This window comes from Eptatretus burgeri, chromosome 9, assembly GCF_056783735.1.
Source record: "Eptatretus burgeri isolate ZD-2024b chromosome 9, Ebu_testis_v1, whole genome shotgun sequence".
In the NCBI taxonomy this organism is placed as follows: Eukaryota; Metazoa; Chordata; class Myxini; order Myxiniformes; family Myxinidae; genus Eptatretus; species Eptatretus burgeri.
Genome location: NC_140969.1, coordinates 48,505,129 through 48,523,284, shown reverse-complemented (window position 1 = coordinate 48,523,284; position 18,156 = coordinate 48,505,129). Strand labels below are relative to the sequence as shown.

General features: G+C 43.5%; 1 protein-coding gene across 1 annotated transcript in view; it reads left to right on the top strand.

Annotated features, from left to right (window-relative positions):
• MCM3 (minichromosome maintenance complex component 3) overlaps positions 1-18,156 on the top strand; it is a 96,563-nt gene that overhangs the window by 20,840 nt on the left and 57,567 nt on the right. The window contains exons 4-6 of the mRNA XM_085895133.1: positions 3,327-3,457; positions 3,901-4,139; positions 12,410-12,518. Of these exons, the coding sequence (XP_085751259.1) occupies positions 3,327-3,457; positions 3,901-4,139; positions 12,410-12,518 (479 nt within the window). The remainder of the gene's footprint in view (positions 1-3,326; positions 3,458-3,900; positions 4,140-12,409; positions 12,519-18,156) is intronic.

Below are 18,156 nucleotides of genomic sequence, written 5' to 3'. Positions count from 1 at the left end.
GGCGCTGTTTACCTCCGCTACGCCAAGCTGTTAGGATTCGGGTTCGGGTTTGGGTTAGTGTTAGGGTTAGGGTTAGCTCCCCTAACCCTAACAGCTAACCCTAACTGCAACCCCAACGCGAACCGCTAACCCCGAACCGCTAACCCCTATTCAGGAAATTTGCAAGAAAGCCCGGGCAACACCGGCTTTATTGCTCGCCCGAGCAACGCTGGGCATTACTACTAATATATATATATATATATATATATATATATATATATATATATATTATATATATATATATAATATATATATATATATATATATATATATATATATATATATATATATATATATATATTGTTACGGGCCGGGGGTCGTCGCGAACGGAGCCGCAAGTCGAGTCGGCCCAACCGAACGCCCGGAATATAGATCGCCGCCCGGATAAGTCCGAGCGACGTGTCCTTGTACAAGAACCGAAATACGCCAATGGGCAGATCACGTGGGGTCGGGTCGATTGCCAATCTTCAATGTACCTAAATACCCACGTGATCCAACTACCGGGGTATTCCACCCTCGACGGAACTCGTACGGAACAAACCGCCGAGGCAAGCCTGTCCCGTGCACGATTCCGAGCGGCTTCATCCCCGAGAACCGTCGGTCTAAATTTCCCCTTTTTACGGCAAACCAACGGCTTTCTAACTCCCAACACACGAAATGCTCAGTCAATGAAAGAATCGACGCAACAAGCTGGAAACATTTAACAATTGGGGTATTTATTAATAATAATGGGGAATTAGGGAAGCACGTTAGAGAACTCTACCGACTTTAAAAAATGCGATGCAAACATTTACAGCACACGAAGCACTTAACAATTTCCTACTTATTAGACGGGCCCACGGACACATGTATGCACACACACACACACCCAAGAAATGGTGGCAGAGGCCTTTAATAACGAGCTCCAGCACGGAGGACAGGTGAGCTGAAACCCAAAGCCTATCTCGAACCTCTCCACCTCGTGTGGTCTTCAAGTTGTTCGGACCCGGGCTCCAGCGAGAGCGAGCTGGATCCAATCGCCGTGAGCCGCGATCCTTCCGAGCTCCCGCGAATCCTCCCGCGCTTCTCAACACGTGCTGGTGAGACGAGGTGCCGATCCTTCCCGCCGATGCGTCGCTTCCCCGAGGAACCACCTCCAAGAAGAGGTCGATGAGTCGCACCAAGCCAGTAACCAAACGGAGAACAAAGATCTCCACAAACCATGAATAAGAAGCCACCATTCGCAGCTCGAGCCGAGCAACCGGCTCAACTTCCTTATAAAACAAAGCAGCTCTCCAAAAAGCCTACTGAGCCAAGTAGGACCTGAAGCTCTGCTGAACAACTCCTCTGCAGAAGCAAAAAAGCTTCCGAAGGCCTCAACCCTAACCCAAGCCAAACAGGACCCAAAGGTCTGCTGAACGACGCAGCCCTCAACTCCCTTCTCCAACTCAGCACACGAACCAAGAAAGGATCTCCTCTTTATCCTTCTCACCCCCCCCACCCCGCGCCCGGCGTGACTCATGCCCTCGTGATCCATCCCCGCTCAACCACGGGTGGGAGGGAGTTGTTGACATCATGAATCACGGGACAGCAGGGTTCTTCTTCCTCTTCGCAGAATAGGGTGGAGGGACGTCTCCATTGTTCGTTCCCTAACTATTAAATCTATCCGCAGCGCATCTTATCGATTTCTGAACATTTAAACAATGGAAGGTGAGCTATCTAGGGAACAAGCACTTATCGACATAGCTGACTAAGGGAACCTGTATGTTGTGTGCAATCAAATTCCAAATTCGTAACAATATATATATATATATATATATATATATATATATATATATATATATATATATATATATATATATATATATATATATATATATATATATATATATATATATATATATATATATATATATATATATATATATATATATATATATATATATATATATATATACATATATATATATATATATATATATATATATATATATATATATATATATATATATATATATATATATATATATATATATATATATATATATATATATATATATATATATATATATATATATATATATATATATATATATATATATATACATATATATATATATATATATATATATATATATATATATATATATATATATATATATATATATATATATATACATATATATATATATATATATATATATATATATACATATATATATATATATATATATATATATATATATATATATATATATATATATCCTGGTGTTGGCGCAGTGGTTAGGGCAGCGGCTTGGGATCCAAAAGGTCCTGAGTTCAAGCCCCGTTGGGCCACTGACTTAATACACCAGGGGGTTGACTCAGCCCGTCATCCTTCCGAGGTCAGCGAAATGAGTACCAGTATACTGGGCCAGTGTATACCCCGGTTAAAATTGGTGTACCATATCCCTGTGTCGTAAGAGGCGACCAGGGTTGTGTCAGGAAGGGCATCCGGCGTAAAACATGTGCCAAATCACTATGCGGATCATACGGATGATCCGCTGTGGTGACCCTGAACGGGAGCAGCCGAAAGAAGAAGAAGATGTATGTGTATATGTATATATACATATACATATACACATTTCAAAAATGCAATGGGCCCGATATGTTTGCGTGGCGGAGGTATGCGCTCCACCGAGTGCCCTTCTCGTATTCCATCTGTTTTCGATATCTGTTGATGCTTTTTCATCCTTTGGCACTTGTCATGAATTGAAACATCTCATCAACATCCTCGATTTCTTACTGCAAGACTTCAAAAAAAAAATAATTTTGTGCCTTTCAGTAGCCATCTTACTCAGTCATCTGATCTTCTAAAATACCTTTGGAAAAATTTAAACCTAAATCCCAACGGGTACTTACTGACAGAACTGCTCTGCTTGCATGGAAGTGGTGGAAGTGGTTCTTAAATTGGTGAATGGACGATTGTTTGAATTTCAAATTTATTCCCTCCGACTTTAATTGGCCTTGAGTTGCGGATACCTGAATGGGTGCTAAGGATTTTTAATGTCTCTTAAAATCTTTTATGCCTCATTTCTTGAATTTGCACACTTTGGGACCGACTGCGCTATTGGCATAAACTTTGTAACCAACCTTGAGCCTTCAGTCCATGACATTCCTTGTTCTTGTGATGTTGCTGATTCTACAAATGCAGCTTTTTGCATGCTGGTATTTGTCAAACTTGTGGGTACGTCATGGTTCTTGAAAATCCTCTATGGCACATTAAATAATTTACAAAGCTCACCTTAACTGCTTCAATTCCTTCACAGGTTCCCTGGTTCGTCCAAAGGTTGTTCGAAGTGTACATTACTGCCCCACCACACGTAAGACAATCGAACGCAAGTATAGTGACCTGACCTCTTTGGAACCTTTTCCTACAAGCACGGTGTACCCAACGAAGGTACTGAACTTTTCTGTTTTTAAATTATTATTCGACTTTGCTTTACTCTTGTTTCATGGCATCCTATTGGCTCGATTGCTTTCCTTCAGTACGAGCCAGCACATCAATTCATTTGTTGCAATCCAAAAGTAAACATCAACATTGCTTATACATTGATGTACCAATTTTAAACAGTGATGTACCTATTTTCTGCCTTTCATTCACCTGGGACTGATCTATTGTTTAACATCAGTTTTGATGAAAATATCACATGGATTAAAAATAAAAAACTCACTCATTTCCTGACCCCCTTGGCCATTCAGCTAAGGAATACTTTGTCCGATTAACATCAAATTAGTGCTGTGTTCTGCTGGTAATCAGATAACTTCACAGGTGGTGAAATTACTGCAATACCCTGGCGAAGCTATTTGTGAACTTTTTTATTTGTGTTCGACCTTCGGTAGGATGAAGATAACAATCCTCTAGAGACGGAGTTTGGCTTGTCCTCCTACAAGGACCACCAGATAATAAGCATCCAGGAGATGCCCGAAAAGGCTCCGGCGGGCCAGCTTCCTCGCTCAGTCGATGTCATATTGGATGAAGACCTGGTGGATAGCAGCAAACCTGGTGATCGTGCGCAGGTCATCGGGACGTATCGCTGCCTGCCCGCCAAAAAGAGCGGTTATACATCAGGCACCTTTAGGTACTGATACCTGTCTACTCATGTTAATTATATACAGGGGTCGTAAAATGCATTATATCTTTGCTGGCTTTTCTTCCTGCTCCCCACCTAGTGCTGGAACTCGGTTACAAAAGCTTGGTTCGTATCCTGCTCTGTAATTTTGTCAAAAACGCCTGCTCTTGTATTGACTCAGAACTCGAATATATATATATATATATATTTTTTTTACATGATCCAGGCTTGTGGAAGAGCGAGAATTGAGCATATGTCAATTGATTGATCGCATACGGGAGACACTGCCTCATTCCAAACTGCGTTGACGGGTCCTATGCAAGAAATGATAAATTAGTTACTTGAGAGTGAAGTTTATTTCCATTCCTTTCATTCTTTAATCTATGAATGAAAGGAGCCCAGTTTCTTCATCATGCTTCATTCGAAAGCATTTCTGCTGTCGTAGAATAATATAAATGGTACCGTTGGATAGCGCGGGTCCTCACGGTGTGGCGAGCTCTGGGTTAACTGATTGGCTGTGATAGTTGTTTGTGTGCTCCTTCCATGTACTTTTATCTATTTTTCTATTGCTTTCAGAAATATTACCTCATAATTTTGTGTGCTCCTCCCTTATCCTTCGAAAAGGGTCGTGCTTAAGACGGCTCACAGTTATAGTACTGATTACAGTAACATTTTTCTTTGAAACAGAGAAACATCACCTTTCTATCGCACATCCGATTCATATAATCAAGTCTAGTCATTGTCGGCCAGGAGGACATGTGCCCCATGTATTCCTATCTTCGGTAAAACAGCAGCCGGTCGAGACTGCTCTTAAAGCCGTCAGTCGTTGATGCTTGGACCTGTCCTCTCGATGTCAATTCCAAACATTGACCAGCCGGTGTGTAAAGAAGGCTGCTCTTATCCTGCAGCACGCCCAAAGACTTTACTAATTTCCAGGAGTGCCTGTGAAGGTAACTATCTGTACATAGACTCGGCAGTTCTTCAAATGAGATGTTGAGTTCCCCACGCAGGATTCTGTTAAGCGTGATCAAATAACCTCTTAGCCATCTACAGTCCAATGGCAACAGATCCCGATTTGCAAGGCGTTGCTCGTAAAAGAAGCATGCTTGCCCCTGGACCATGCGTGTTGCACAGCATTGCACTTTCTCCAGCAGGTTACAGTCGCCACTTCAGAAAGGGCCTCCATCGTGGTCGACAATACTCCATATGTGGTCTAACAAGGTTTGCATGGGCCGTATGGAAAATTGCTGGTGTAATGGAAACGAAGGCACATCGGAAGCAATGCATCACTGAGCCTGCTCTGTTTGCTGCCACGTTAGTCTGCGTTGAGGCTGACAGTGTGCACATTGTACGAACTCCGAGGTCGGTGAAACTGTCCATTGTCACAAGGTCCACTCCACCAAAATGGTATTGCACCGTGGAGGGGAACCGTCCGAGGCGCATAGCCCTACATTTGGCAGGGTTTACTTTAATTTGCTACAGTTGCGTCCTCTTCGAGCTTGTGTAGATCCGCCTGCAATGCCGGATTGTTGTCATGTTCCATTACGTTACACCAAAGCTTGAAGTCATCCGTAAACAACAATCGACCGAGTCATCAATATATATCAAACGGCACTGGTCCGAGCACAGAGCCTGAAGGCACTCCACTGTGAACCTTAGCCCAGAGTGAAAGTGAACTATTTACCAACACTCTTTGGTGGCGTCCAGTCAGGAAGTTAGTAAGCTAAGTCAAAAGTAGAGGCCGCAGGCCCCAGGCTTCGAGTTTCCCAACAAGACGTCTATGTGGGACGATGTCGAAAGCATTGCTCGGGCCCGGTTGCTCAAAGCATCGTTAAATTTAATGATCGATTAGGCTTAATCGATCATTAAATTCCTTAATGATAGATTAGCAAATGACAGGATTTAACTGTGTTGCTCAAAGGTCAAATAAACCTATTGTTTGCTAATCGATCGTTAAATATTTAACGATTGATTATCAAATGAACCCGAGGACATCCTATCCCATAATTCCCTGCCTCCAAAGCGATATCGTGCTCGAGGTTCCTCATCTGTGTAGATATCAAATGGCTGTTGTTCGACTAAGTCACGGCAAAAAACGTTAATTTTGATGATGGCCACCAAAAGCTGCATCCATCAGGTACCTTGCCATTTTTACCTCCGCCATTGAAGATCGGAGGTTACTGTTTTCACCCCTTTCTGTTTGTTATCTTGCCAAAACGAAGTTTTTGCAAGATATGTTAGTCAGCTTGTATGTTTTTTTTGTTTTTTTTGTCTGTAATCACGTATCGATCACTCTGCAGAGCACAGTTATCGTTGGAAATTTTTGTAACCGCATATCAGAGTCCTATAGAGGTCCCTTTCAGTGCATAAAATTTTCAAGGTCAAAGGTCAAGGTCACTTTGTCGCAAATCAGGGGAGTCGACGAAACCCTTATTTTTTGAGTAATTTTGATCGGATCGTCTTCAAACTTCATGGGAATATAGTTCATGGTCTGGCGCTCAGCTGATTAATTTTTGGTGGCGATCGGCCTTGACCTTCATGGTTAGCGCTGGAGGTCGAAAGTTTTTGACCCCAAGGTCAAATTTTGAAATCTTAGATACCATATCGAGTAATACCTCATATGAAAGCGCTTGATGAGTGCTTTCCAGATCTGTCAAAAGTTTGACGCTATGACATCATTTGATGACGACATGACGAAAAAACGGATTTTTCATGAAAATTTTATTTCCTCAGTTCTCATCAAAATCTCTATTTCATGTACAAACGGTCCTGGAGAGATACCATTAACCATACGAAAATATAAAGGTCAAGGTCACAAAAAGGTCAAGCATCAAGGTCGACGAAACCCTAATTTTTGAGTAACTTTAATCGAATAAATAAGTCACTCATGTTCACATTTTGGCAAGATACTGGTCACCCTGGGGGTGACATTGGTGTTTTTTTTTTTTTTGTTTTTTTTTGTGAACAGTATTACGGAAAAACTCCTCGACGGATTTCAACGAAACTTGGTGGGGGATTAGGTATGGTCCAAGGATCATGCCATTAGATTCTGGACTTGGTCCAAAATCCAATATGGCCACTATGGTGGCCATTTTGAAAAAATCTTTGAATTTTTTTTTTGCATTTCTACATGTTTTAAGTGATTTCCAACCCCCCCCCCAAAAAAAAATTGTTGGAGAAAAAAAAAATTTTGCAACAAAATTTCGATTTTTTTTTTTTTTTTTTTTTTTTTTTTTTGCATTTCTACATGTTAAAAGTGATTTCCAACAAAAAACATGCCAAAATTATAATTGCGGATGATTTTGGAACTTCAGGTGGATATACCCAAGTAAAATCAATTTCTGTCTCAAGGAATCTAGTTATGATGAATGAATTGAGTATATAAAAGGGAAAGTTGCAAACTATAACTCTGTGAGCACTGTTGACGTCAAATTGAATGAATAGGATATCAGGTTCACTTGAGTGACCTAGCAGTATTAGCGGCGGAGGTTTTGCACTCTACCGAGTGCTCCCCTCTAGTTGATTTTACTTTTTCCATTGTTATTAACGATAGATTAAGGTTTTAATAAGGCCATGACCCATCGTTAAAGTTAAGAGGGATTTATTCGGTCGTTAAAGTTAACGATAGCTTTGAGCAACAGCATTAAACCTATCGTTAATTTAACGATAGTTTTAATCGATCGTTAGGCTAATGATAGGTTTAACGATGCTTTGAGCAACCAGGCCCAGGTCAACATCAATGACATCAACAGATTTATGTTTATCTACTTCGATGGTCAAACTGTCATTTGCCGATAGGTTGGTAAGGCACAAGCGATGTTGGTGGAAGCCTTGTTTCTCCTGGGCAAGTTGGTGCTGCCCTTCCATGTGCACCATGAGTTATTGTTTCAACAAGCGCTTGAATATCTTGCCCATCACTAAAGTAAGACTGACCGGTTGGTAATTGGCCGGATGTTGTTTATCACCCTTTTTGAAAATGGGCGATGCATGTGCCTCCTTCCAGTGCCTCGGGAGACTCCCAGTGGCAAGCGAGTAGTTGAACAGCCAACACAGCAGCGACGCTAACTCAGCTGCTAGTTCCTTTTCAACTTTGGGATGCAGACCATCAGGGCCAGGAGATTTGTTGGGATCAAGGCCCACGTTCCGTGATAAGTATCATATGCAGAGCGTGATCAGTGTTAGCCCTCCACTGGCAGACAGGAAGATTAGGATTGGGACCTGGTTGTTCCTGTGTAAACGCTGTGGAGTAATTATTCACAAGGCATTGGGCCTTCTCTGTGTCTGTCAGGAGAGAGGTTCCTCTATTGTTGACAGCAGCTACCCCCTCTCATGAGCTGTGTTTGCTGTGGAAGTCGGCGTAGAGTTTCTTTGGGGCCTTTATGGCCTGTTCCACTAGGTAGGTCTCATCTTGTTTCTGTGCCTCCCAAAGGCTTGCCTTGAAAGCCCGTCATGCAGCCTTGAAGACTGTATAGTCTTCCGGGTTTTTGGCGAGTCAATAACGCCGCCATTTCTCTTTCTTTGCTGTAAGCTACTTTTGCAGGTCCCTTGACATCCAAAGTAAACTCTGATGTATCGGTTTGTTGTGGAATAACGGGGAATATGTTGTGATCAGGTGATGGATGCTCTCTCTTACCTATGCACATTGTGTCTCGTTCGCTGAGGTGCCAAACGCTCCCTGCTGCATCTCAGCTCATGGCAATGTAGTCTGCCCTCCAGATATTCCTGCAGAAGCCGGATTGGGGTTTGGGGGCTGCACCATCTTTGACCTCTGTCCAAGATAGCAAGGCATGGTCACTATTCCCCAATAGTGGCAGACGTGGGTACATAATCCACGTCACAATTGTCTTTGTGGTGAAAACGAAATAAAGGAGAGATGGCATGTTCCCAACAGCGTATCTAATTGGCTCCCCAACATGCTGGTGGAGTAGCTCCTCAATTGCCAGATTTTACAATCGACTGGAGGACGCTGAGAGGAATTTGCCGTGAGCTGGTCCCAATTGATGTGGGGGGGGGTGTTGAAATCGCCTATCAGCAGCAAGTGACTCAACAGCTTCCTTTCAGGATTGCTGTGCTGCTCAACCGTGTTACCTGGTGGCCTGTACGCAAGGCCAATTGGTAGTTTAGACGTGCCCCACACATTGAGGTTTCACCAGTCTCGGTGTCTCCAATGAGTTTGGGGAGCAGAGCCCAACATGCTATAGATATGCATACTGGGATATATTGTTGTGGGACCAGGTCTCGGTGACGAGCACGACCGCTAGATGGAGCAGTAGAGTCGGCTCCACCGAACACCCGGCATTTCGGTCGTACCTTTCAGATAAATCCGAAAGTACGGTTTCCTTACACTCCTTACAGGACCATGAATCACCAATAATTTGACCGCGTGGAGTAGGGTTAATTGCCAACTTCAATATACCTAATTATCCACGCGGCAAAGCTCCCGGGGAATTCACACCCTCGGTAGGCCTCGAGCGGAACGAGCCGTTACCGTGCGTAACCCGAGCGGATGGTTACCGAGGCCCTGCGGTCCAAATGTACAACTTCGGCAACGGCATTCCTAAATCCCGTTCGCAGTGCGGCAAACCAATGGTGGAAAGGACAAAGACGAGCTGGGATATTCAACAAGAGGGGAATTTATTAACAATGATCGGGGTAACGAGGGGAGCACGTAAGTGCAGAGGAAAAACCGAATAAAAGCAAGGCAAATAATGTACAACAAAAAGCACTTAACAATTCGACTTCGACAAGACAGGCCCGCACACAGACACGCACACCCAAAAAAAAAATGAACCCGCCGGGTCTTTATTCGGCTCTCCAGCCGAGGAGGATAGTTCAGCTGGGAGCCAGAACGGCTGGCTACCTGGCTGTGAGCACGCGGCTGGTCATCCACCCCTTCCCGGAACTCCGATCGCCAAAAGCACAGACCAGGGAAGCCAAACCCAAAGGAGGCGAGACGAGGTGATCTCCCCCGATGAAACGGTCGGCCGCTCGCTGCAACGCGCCGGACGAGACACCTCCGATGCGCGGGATGCAGTCCGCCACAGACCCAGACAGACGCGCTTTGAGACACCCGGGACGCAAACTCTTCTTGTTCGCCCCGCCAACCACACTCTTCCTCTTTAGGATGGAGGGCTTCTTCTCCTGGCCACTTTCCTCCTGATTGGTCGGACCCATCGTGCGATTCCCTTGCTGTCTTCCATTGGAAGGCCCACGGTAGGCGGGGCAACTCCCACCCTTCTGGGTGGAGTCCCGATCGGAGGCGTTTGTAGCTCCGCCTACCTCATCACCTCCGGCCGCGTGCGTAATGGCGATGGTCTTGAGTGGGGGACGGGGTGGGTGAGACGCCTGCTACTTGCTGATTGGCCAAAGAGGGACGCCATGCCCATGTTAGACTCCGCCCACGCACGTGCTCGCTTGCCAGCAAGTAAAGACAATGCCGAAAGCAGAGAGTTGTTGTGAGTGATGTAAAAATCCATCTATAAAATAATCCACAGCGCACGTACACTTAATTCCCATGAGACACGGGATGGATTCTAACTATACACATATACTTAACGAAATAACTGGTCTACAGGGACCTGTCTGTTGTGTGCTCATGGCTGCCAGATTCGTAACAATATATATTTTTATATATATATATATATATATATATATATATAAACACCACCACCCCTTGCCTGAGTATGGTCCCTACGAAGCATGTAATAGCCAGGAGTGGCTACCTCTGCATCCTCGATGTCATCGGTTAGTCGTGTTTCCGTAACACTTGACACATCTGGGGTGCATTGAACAACCAATATTCGCAACTCATCCATTTTGTTAAACAGACCGTGCATTGGTATGCATTATAGTGATCATCTGGGGTGCATTTGCCAACCAGCTTGAGTCATCACTGCTGCTTCCCTCAGGACTTTGTAGTTTGGAACAAAAACGTCACATCAATGAACAAGGAAGTGGCATTGCAATGTATTATTATATCTAATACATAAAGCTCTTTCTAACCACTGACTGATGTTAAAGATCAGTGCCTTCCGGGTGATGCAGAAAACTGAAATTTGTGTGCTGATGGACATTGAAACCAATACACTGGAAAAATATCAGAATCGTCGGTCGCCATCCACAAATGAAAATATTAAAAAAAATTGAAAATAAATGAAAAAATCAAATGCAGGTGAGTGACCCAAGACAATGGGGAAACACTGTCCGTATGCTTACACAATATGTAAGCACATCTCACTAGTATATTATAAATACTTTTCTACCTCACAAACTTGCAAAATACTGCATTAACTTCATTTCATACGACATAGCCTGGTGTTAGCTTAACACTACGAAGGCTGGAAATGTTTTTAGTTTTGCAACTTTTTTTATTTCTGCAATTTGGCTTCCCGAAATATATCCAGGTAATTTGGACCTTTTTTTTCATGAAACAACAACTTCATACTTTTCAAACACAGGAAGCAAGAGGAATTAGAAGAAAATAAAAAAATGAAAACGTTCAAAATGACTGGTTCTTCGTCATCTTAACAGTTAAGGTGGCGGGTTTAAGATCTTAGGGTCTTGAATTTGAGCCTCTTTCACCGTTAAATTAACACCAGGTGGGGCTGACTCAACCTGTCATCCTTTTGAGGTCGGCAAAATGAGTACCAGTGTACTGGTAATAGAGGGCACTGCATCAACGGCACAGCCACGCCTCCAGAAAATGATTCAACCAGCAGCCACAGGCTTGACTCGGACTCCGCTCGGAAGGGCAATTCGCCGATTTTGTGGTGTTTTACTTGTTTGCTTGCTTTCTTTTTTGTGTCTACCTTTATTAACCTTTTCTACTTTGTCTTTGGAAGTCTGAGCTTTCTCAGTACCCATGTGTTCCTGGTGACCTCTGGCTTAAAGTCGGGGATGTTTCTTGCCCCCCCCCCCACAATCCCCCTTACACATTGACCTCCTGATGAAGCCATGGAAGGAGAAACAGTGCTCTTTTGAATTGGTGTTGATGAAAACTTGTGAAAATCCATCTTGGCATTGCAAACTGCCCCTTTTGGATGGTGGTCCATTGTAATGTCCTGTTGGGATTTCAGCCTCTCCCAACAATTTGCACTTTCGCATTCACAAATATTCCAACTCCAACTATTTCACATTTTTCTCAATAACTTCATCTCCCATTTGTTTGTCTGCAGTTTTTCTTTCCTCATGAGTTGCATGAATTTGTTTCAGTCGGTTTGTTGGTGAATGCTTACATGTAACCACCAGAATGCCACAGACTCAATTTTCTTGTCTCGTAGGACCATCCTGATCGCCAACAATGTCAAATTGATGAGCAAGGAAGTGGCGTTGCAGTTTGGTGCCAGTGATGTGACCAAGATCAAAAGGTTTTGCTCGTCCAACTCTAAGGTTAGTTAAGTTACTGCAACCTTTGAATCGTACGACTGTTGTCGACAAGTTTCTCAAGATTGCTAATACAAAAGATGACCCATGAGTCAAATTGGGCATGAGAAGTTTCTCCGTGTCTGCAGATTTTCACCTTTTCTGAATGTCCGAGTCTTGAGTAAGCAAGTGTACAAACAACATGAATCACAATACGGTCTTTACGTATATCATTGCTACATTTGATTTGTTTAACTTCAGTTTAGCTTCATGAAGCCAGAATGTCTAAAAGCAGGCCAATTGACACTGTCTAGTAATTGTTTTGGATTCTCCGTGTAGCAATCGTAAGATATGATTGTAATTGTGTATGGTGCAGCATCAGTCTGAGGGATGAGGTGACTCGTCAGTGTGGCATTGAAACACCTTTCATTACTTTATACAACTCTCCAAGTCTGTGCGGCCTACCTTTTTCTGAGGTGCTTCTTCTTGTCTGTGCCACAAATAGCAAAAGGTTCCATCATTGTTGCACAGCATCCTCATTCATCAATACCAAAATGTAATGCAAAAGTTAAAAAAAGTTCCTTGACTTTCATCACCAGCTTCTCAAGAGAGAGAAAGTTAAAGTATGGAAGCGACAAAATCCCGTGTATCAACGATCACTTCAGGATACCAAAACATAAAAATAAAGAGGCCGAAAGACAGACCAATACTACCAATTGCACAAACCTCCACACAAGTGATGTTTATTTAGTTTTGTCTGCTCAACAATAAATTGCCAGGAAGTATCAAAAAAGGCAAGAAACAGGGAAATTGTCGCCTTCCCTTCCTACCACCCCCTCCCAAGGTCATGGATGTGTTTATCTGAAGTAAAGTCCATTGTTGTCCATTGTTTCTGCGTGAAGCAGCTCCACCACGATGCAACCCTACTTTATTAATGACGAGGAAATAACACCCGTCGCTTCACTGGTGGGAATACTCAGGGGGAGGGGGAGCGAGACCGAGGAGGGGTTGGGGGGGAAAGGAAGGCAGCTTGAGGGGAGGGTCCATTCAGGCATAACCACCATCTGGAGATTGCCACTGTCTGGACACACGTGTCTGGAGATCACCGTAGTCTGGATACATATGGAGAAAACCTCCGTCTGGATACGCGCAGAGATAGAGATATATTGATAGATGTAAAGATAGAGATGTGAGAGGAGGGTGCTGCACTGTATAAGGAGGGGGTCGAGAGAGAGAGATAGAGATAGAGATAGAGATAGAGATGGAGGAGAGTTGTCAGAGGGAATGTTATGCTTTTTGGAACAAAACACACACACACACACACACACACACACACACACACACACACACACACACACACACACACACACACACACACACACACACACACACACACACACACACACACACACACACACACACATACACACACACTGTATTAGTGCTCGGCCGATATCGGCAATTCTTCAGTAATCGGCTGATTGGAGTCTGTGATTACTGACGACAGTACGTACTGGATACACCCCAAAAACCTTGAGTAGCTTTCACCTTTGTTTTGGGGGAATTTCAATAAACAAATTAGAAAAACAACGTTGGATTAATGGCATTTCAGGGAGATGTGCATAAACATTAATATTTATAAACAGCAACCAATCGTCATGTGATGGGTGGAAAAAAATTTGGCTCTGTCATTTATAAAACACGTTAATACGGCAAACGGCTCGGAAATCAAGTGTTATCAAATATACTTTGCTTTGAAACTCACAAAGAGAAACCATATAACCCTCGTAAGGCACACCGATACATATATAATAATCAAATGCTTTCAAACACAGTCACGAGGCCAAAGAAAAACGTGATTGCTCTTATGCTGCTGAAGTTGAAAGTTAAAACCTCCACCACCCATCATAATCGTCATAAGATATGGGATGAAACTTTGCCACCACGGCTCCTGTAACCAAGCATGCAGACATGCACACACATCCGCAGAGTCCCTTTACAGATCCAAATCTACCCATATGTACCACGTCCGGGTTTGCTCTCTTCGTACCTCTCCCTTGTAGCAACTGCCGACTGTCCATCCCAATCAGGACATGAATGTACCACTATCGACTGAAGTTGTGTCGGGCGCTTGGCAAGTTGCTTAAGCACTCCAATGAAATTGTTTATCAGGAACGGCTGGCTTGGAAAGCGATAGCAAGCTGATTGGTAACGGCACATACGCGCAAAAAACTAAACATTGCCGTTTTCTTTAAATTTTCAGATTTCACTCCTGATTTAGTTATTTAGTCCAAGTGATCCGATCCTCCAAACTCAAATAATATTTTTCGATGGCATACTTTAATTAGTCCGTGAGAGTAGATCGTGGAAAATCATATCATACAATGCATGAAATTGTTCCAAGCTCCAAATTGAAAACCTATAGTACTTCCAAAAGTGATGTATACAGCGATTCGTAGGTATGCAGATGAGGCATTTGATTATATGAGTGAGGAAAGTGGGGGGAAAAAAAAACCAAAAACATTTTGAGCGCTTTATCATTAATAAACCATTGTGGCCTGTTTTAATTCAGGCATTGTTGAGCAGGCAGAACAAAATGGCGAATCAAGACCCCAGCGAGGTGTCTGAGGATGCCCCTTGATGAAGGATGTAATTAAATATGGCCATTAATTATCTTCAAAAGGTGTGTTTTAGTACAGTGGATAAGCACAATAATTGTGCGTTTTATGAGAAAAACATGAATTTTCTAACATAGTTAGTGAATACCATAAGGTTTATTTTCAGATGTGGAGGGAAGTCAGATTTGACCTCTGAAGACCGTGAGAGGTCAAATCCAAGATGGCCACCAGTCCACCGGGTCTAATGTTCAAACGCGTTTAATTTTGGAACTAAACAGTGTAAAAAAAAATGTTTAAGGTGTCATTTCCAACCAAGTTTGGAATGGCCATTCGTTTGATACTTTTGAGATCGCCAGGAGCCAAGGAAATGCATTTCGATCAAGGTCAAGGTCAAATTACGTTAAAAACTTTTGGACATTCTTTTGGTAAAAACAATGGATTGGACCTATGCAATATAGCGAAACTTTGCTTCCATTTTGACACTATAGGGATAATAATACAAAAAAATTAACAGAATAGTCCCATGCTGCGAGTCTATTTAATACTTTATTAATAGCAATGATGATGATGATAAAGGTAGTGATCAAAATCTAACAGCCTCCAGAACAGAAGCACAGTGAGTGCAGTGCACTTGAGCGCAGCTTTGGCACACTTGCACCGTCCAGTGCATCCTTTCTCACAGCGACAGCAGATCAATTCATGGCACGATTTTGATGCTTCGGGGAGAGTGGTCCAAAGCGGCTGTCACCCAGTTGTTTCCTTTGTCCAGCCCCAGTCAGATGGCTCTGGCATCTCTGGATCCAAGACCAATGCCTGGTTCCAACAGTTGGCCTGGTCGCAAGTGCGCTTGATGTGCTGTTTGAGTGCTGCCTAGGTTGGAGGAATGTTCTCTAGAGTTCTAGACTTCTGTGTGAAGAGCTGTTTCCTGGCATGATTCACTTCCGTGCTCTCACTCGTTCGGTCGTACATTAGCACCACAAATCGCTCTAGCAGTAACATTGATCCTTCACTGACCTCACTTGGCATGCATAGGAGTTCATTGAAAGCATCATTCACCTCTGGGAAAGACTTCCAAGTTTCCCAGGCAGTCTTCTTTCCTCTGCCAGCGAATGCAGATACAGTGTCACACCCGGTGAAAGCGTGAAGGACTGGGAGAGTCGGACACTGTGTTGGATTCATTGTGGCAACCATTTCGTGAACAGCTATGTAACGAAAGCTTGACCCGACACCAAAGGCAACCCACAGCTCATTAGGAGCTGTCTTGCTGAATGAAGCTACAGCCAGTACTACCACATCAGTATCAACGGTGCGTATGGTCACTTTCTTACACCCATTTTCCACAGCCACATGCAGAAGTAGACGAGTGTCGGCCTCCTCCTGCGAACATGGGGCAAGGCAGGCCAAGTTTGACTCAGCCGGAGAGCAAAGGACTCCATTTCCAACTGTTGCATACAGTTGCTTACCCTCTGCTCGAGGAAGATGAACAACTACGCGTGACATGAAAGCAAACAATTCGGTTTTGTTATCGCATCGAAGGAAGTCCTTCCAGTTCTTTGGCATCACAGTGGAAGGAGCCACTCTTTTCCTGGTGCCCTTTCCCATCTTCTGTCTTGTTGAGGCTTTGAAGTTGGTGGGTAGGTATACATCCCAGACAAGGTCGATGCGGCTGCTTTTCTCAAGTTGAGCAGAGATGTATGGTGCAAACACTTTCTCCATACTATTGAAATTTTTTGATGTTCCCGGATTTAGCATGTGAACCACAGCTGCACGATCAAGAATTGTTGCATCAGCCATAGACACACTATTCTTTTCGAGCAGATCTGATTCCAGGCAGCGAAGTACATCTGGTTTAACCCCAATCTGAATTTTCCCTCCAGTTGACAGAGCTGGGCGGGACTGCCTGGTTTTCATGGGAGAAGAAATTGTCCATGTCTCAGTCTCCTGTATGACAGATCTACAGCCTCGAAAAGAGACCACAGTCACTCTTCAGTGCTGCGAGCTGTGCCTTCTGTTTTGACTTGATCTTGACCAGTGGCCTACTGAACAGTGGCAACTTGTTCTTTGGAAGTGTTTGTGTGATAGGTGTTGTACACTGTTCCAGCCTTTCTCTCACAAACTTCGTGTACTGCTCCTCACCAAGAGTCTCGATCCTTCTCACAGTTTCAGCCACTTGGGTGTCCACGATGTCCCTTGTGTCAATGACTCGTAGGTCTTGACTGTGTTCTAGAAATGGATTCCCCATCTCTTCCAGCACTGTCACAAGTGCCTTAACCTCCTTCAGGAATTCTGCTTGCACTCCAGGTTGCTGATCATGGTGATGGTGTCCAGTGTCGCCAGCACTATGCGGTTGCTTTGTGGCCTGTTGCTCAAACTCTGTAGTGATCCTTGCAATTTCTGGCCCTGCTACCATCCAGCATCTGAGTGCTCCGGGATTGCCAGTCAGTCCAATTGCCCCACCAGAATCTTTGACCATTGCATTGTTCTGCTCATGGTACTGGTCAAGTGCCGTGGCAGAGAACTTGTTGCTGGTTTTGCGCACCACAAAATTTCCAGATTTGAATTCTGATAGGACATCTGGGTGTTTTTCAGAGAGAGTCGTCATGTCATGGATGTGTATGGGAAGCCATCTGGAGTAGTGCGTGTGATCTAGGGCGAACATCCATGGCATGATCTGAGTCAGGGATTCCACGTGCAGCTGGAAGTTACCTTCATGAAGAGACCTGATGTACTGCAGCAAGAGAAGCTCCAATGACAAGGTCTTTAGCCAGTAGTCAAAGTGGACACTGGCCTTTGTTCACTGTATGCACCACTCCTCAAAAGGTGGACTATCAGATTGAGGGGCTAAATAACTAAATTCGCCACAATGACACCACTCGGTATTCATTTGAAAATTTCAACTGATTGCTTATTTTTTGATAAATTTTGACCTTGACCTTGACCTAAATTCATTTCCTTGAATTTTGACATTCTCAAAGGTATCACCAAATGAATGGGCATCCCCCATTTCGTTGGAAATGACACTAAATGTTTTTCTGCGCAGATTCTGG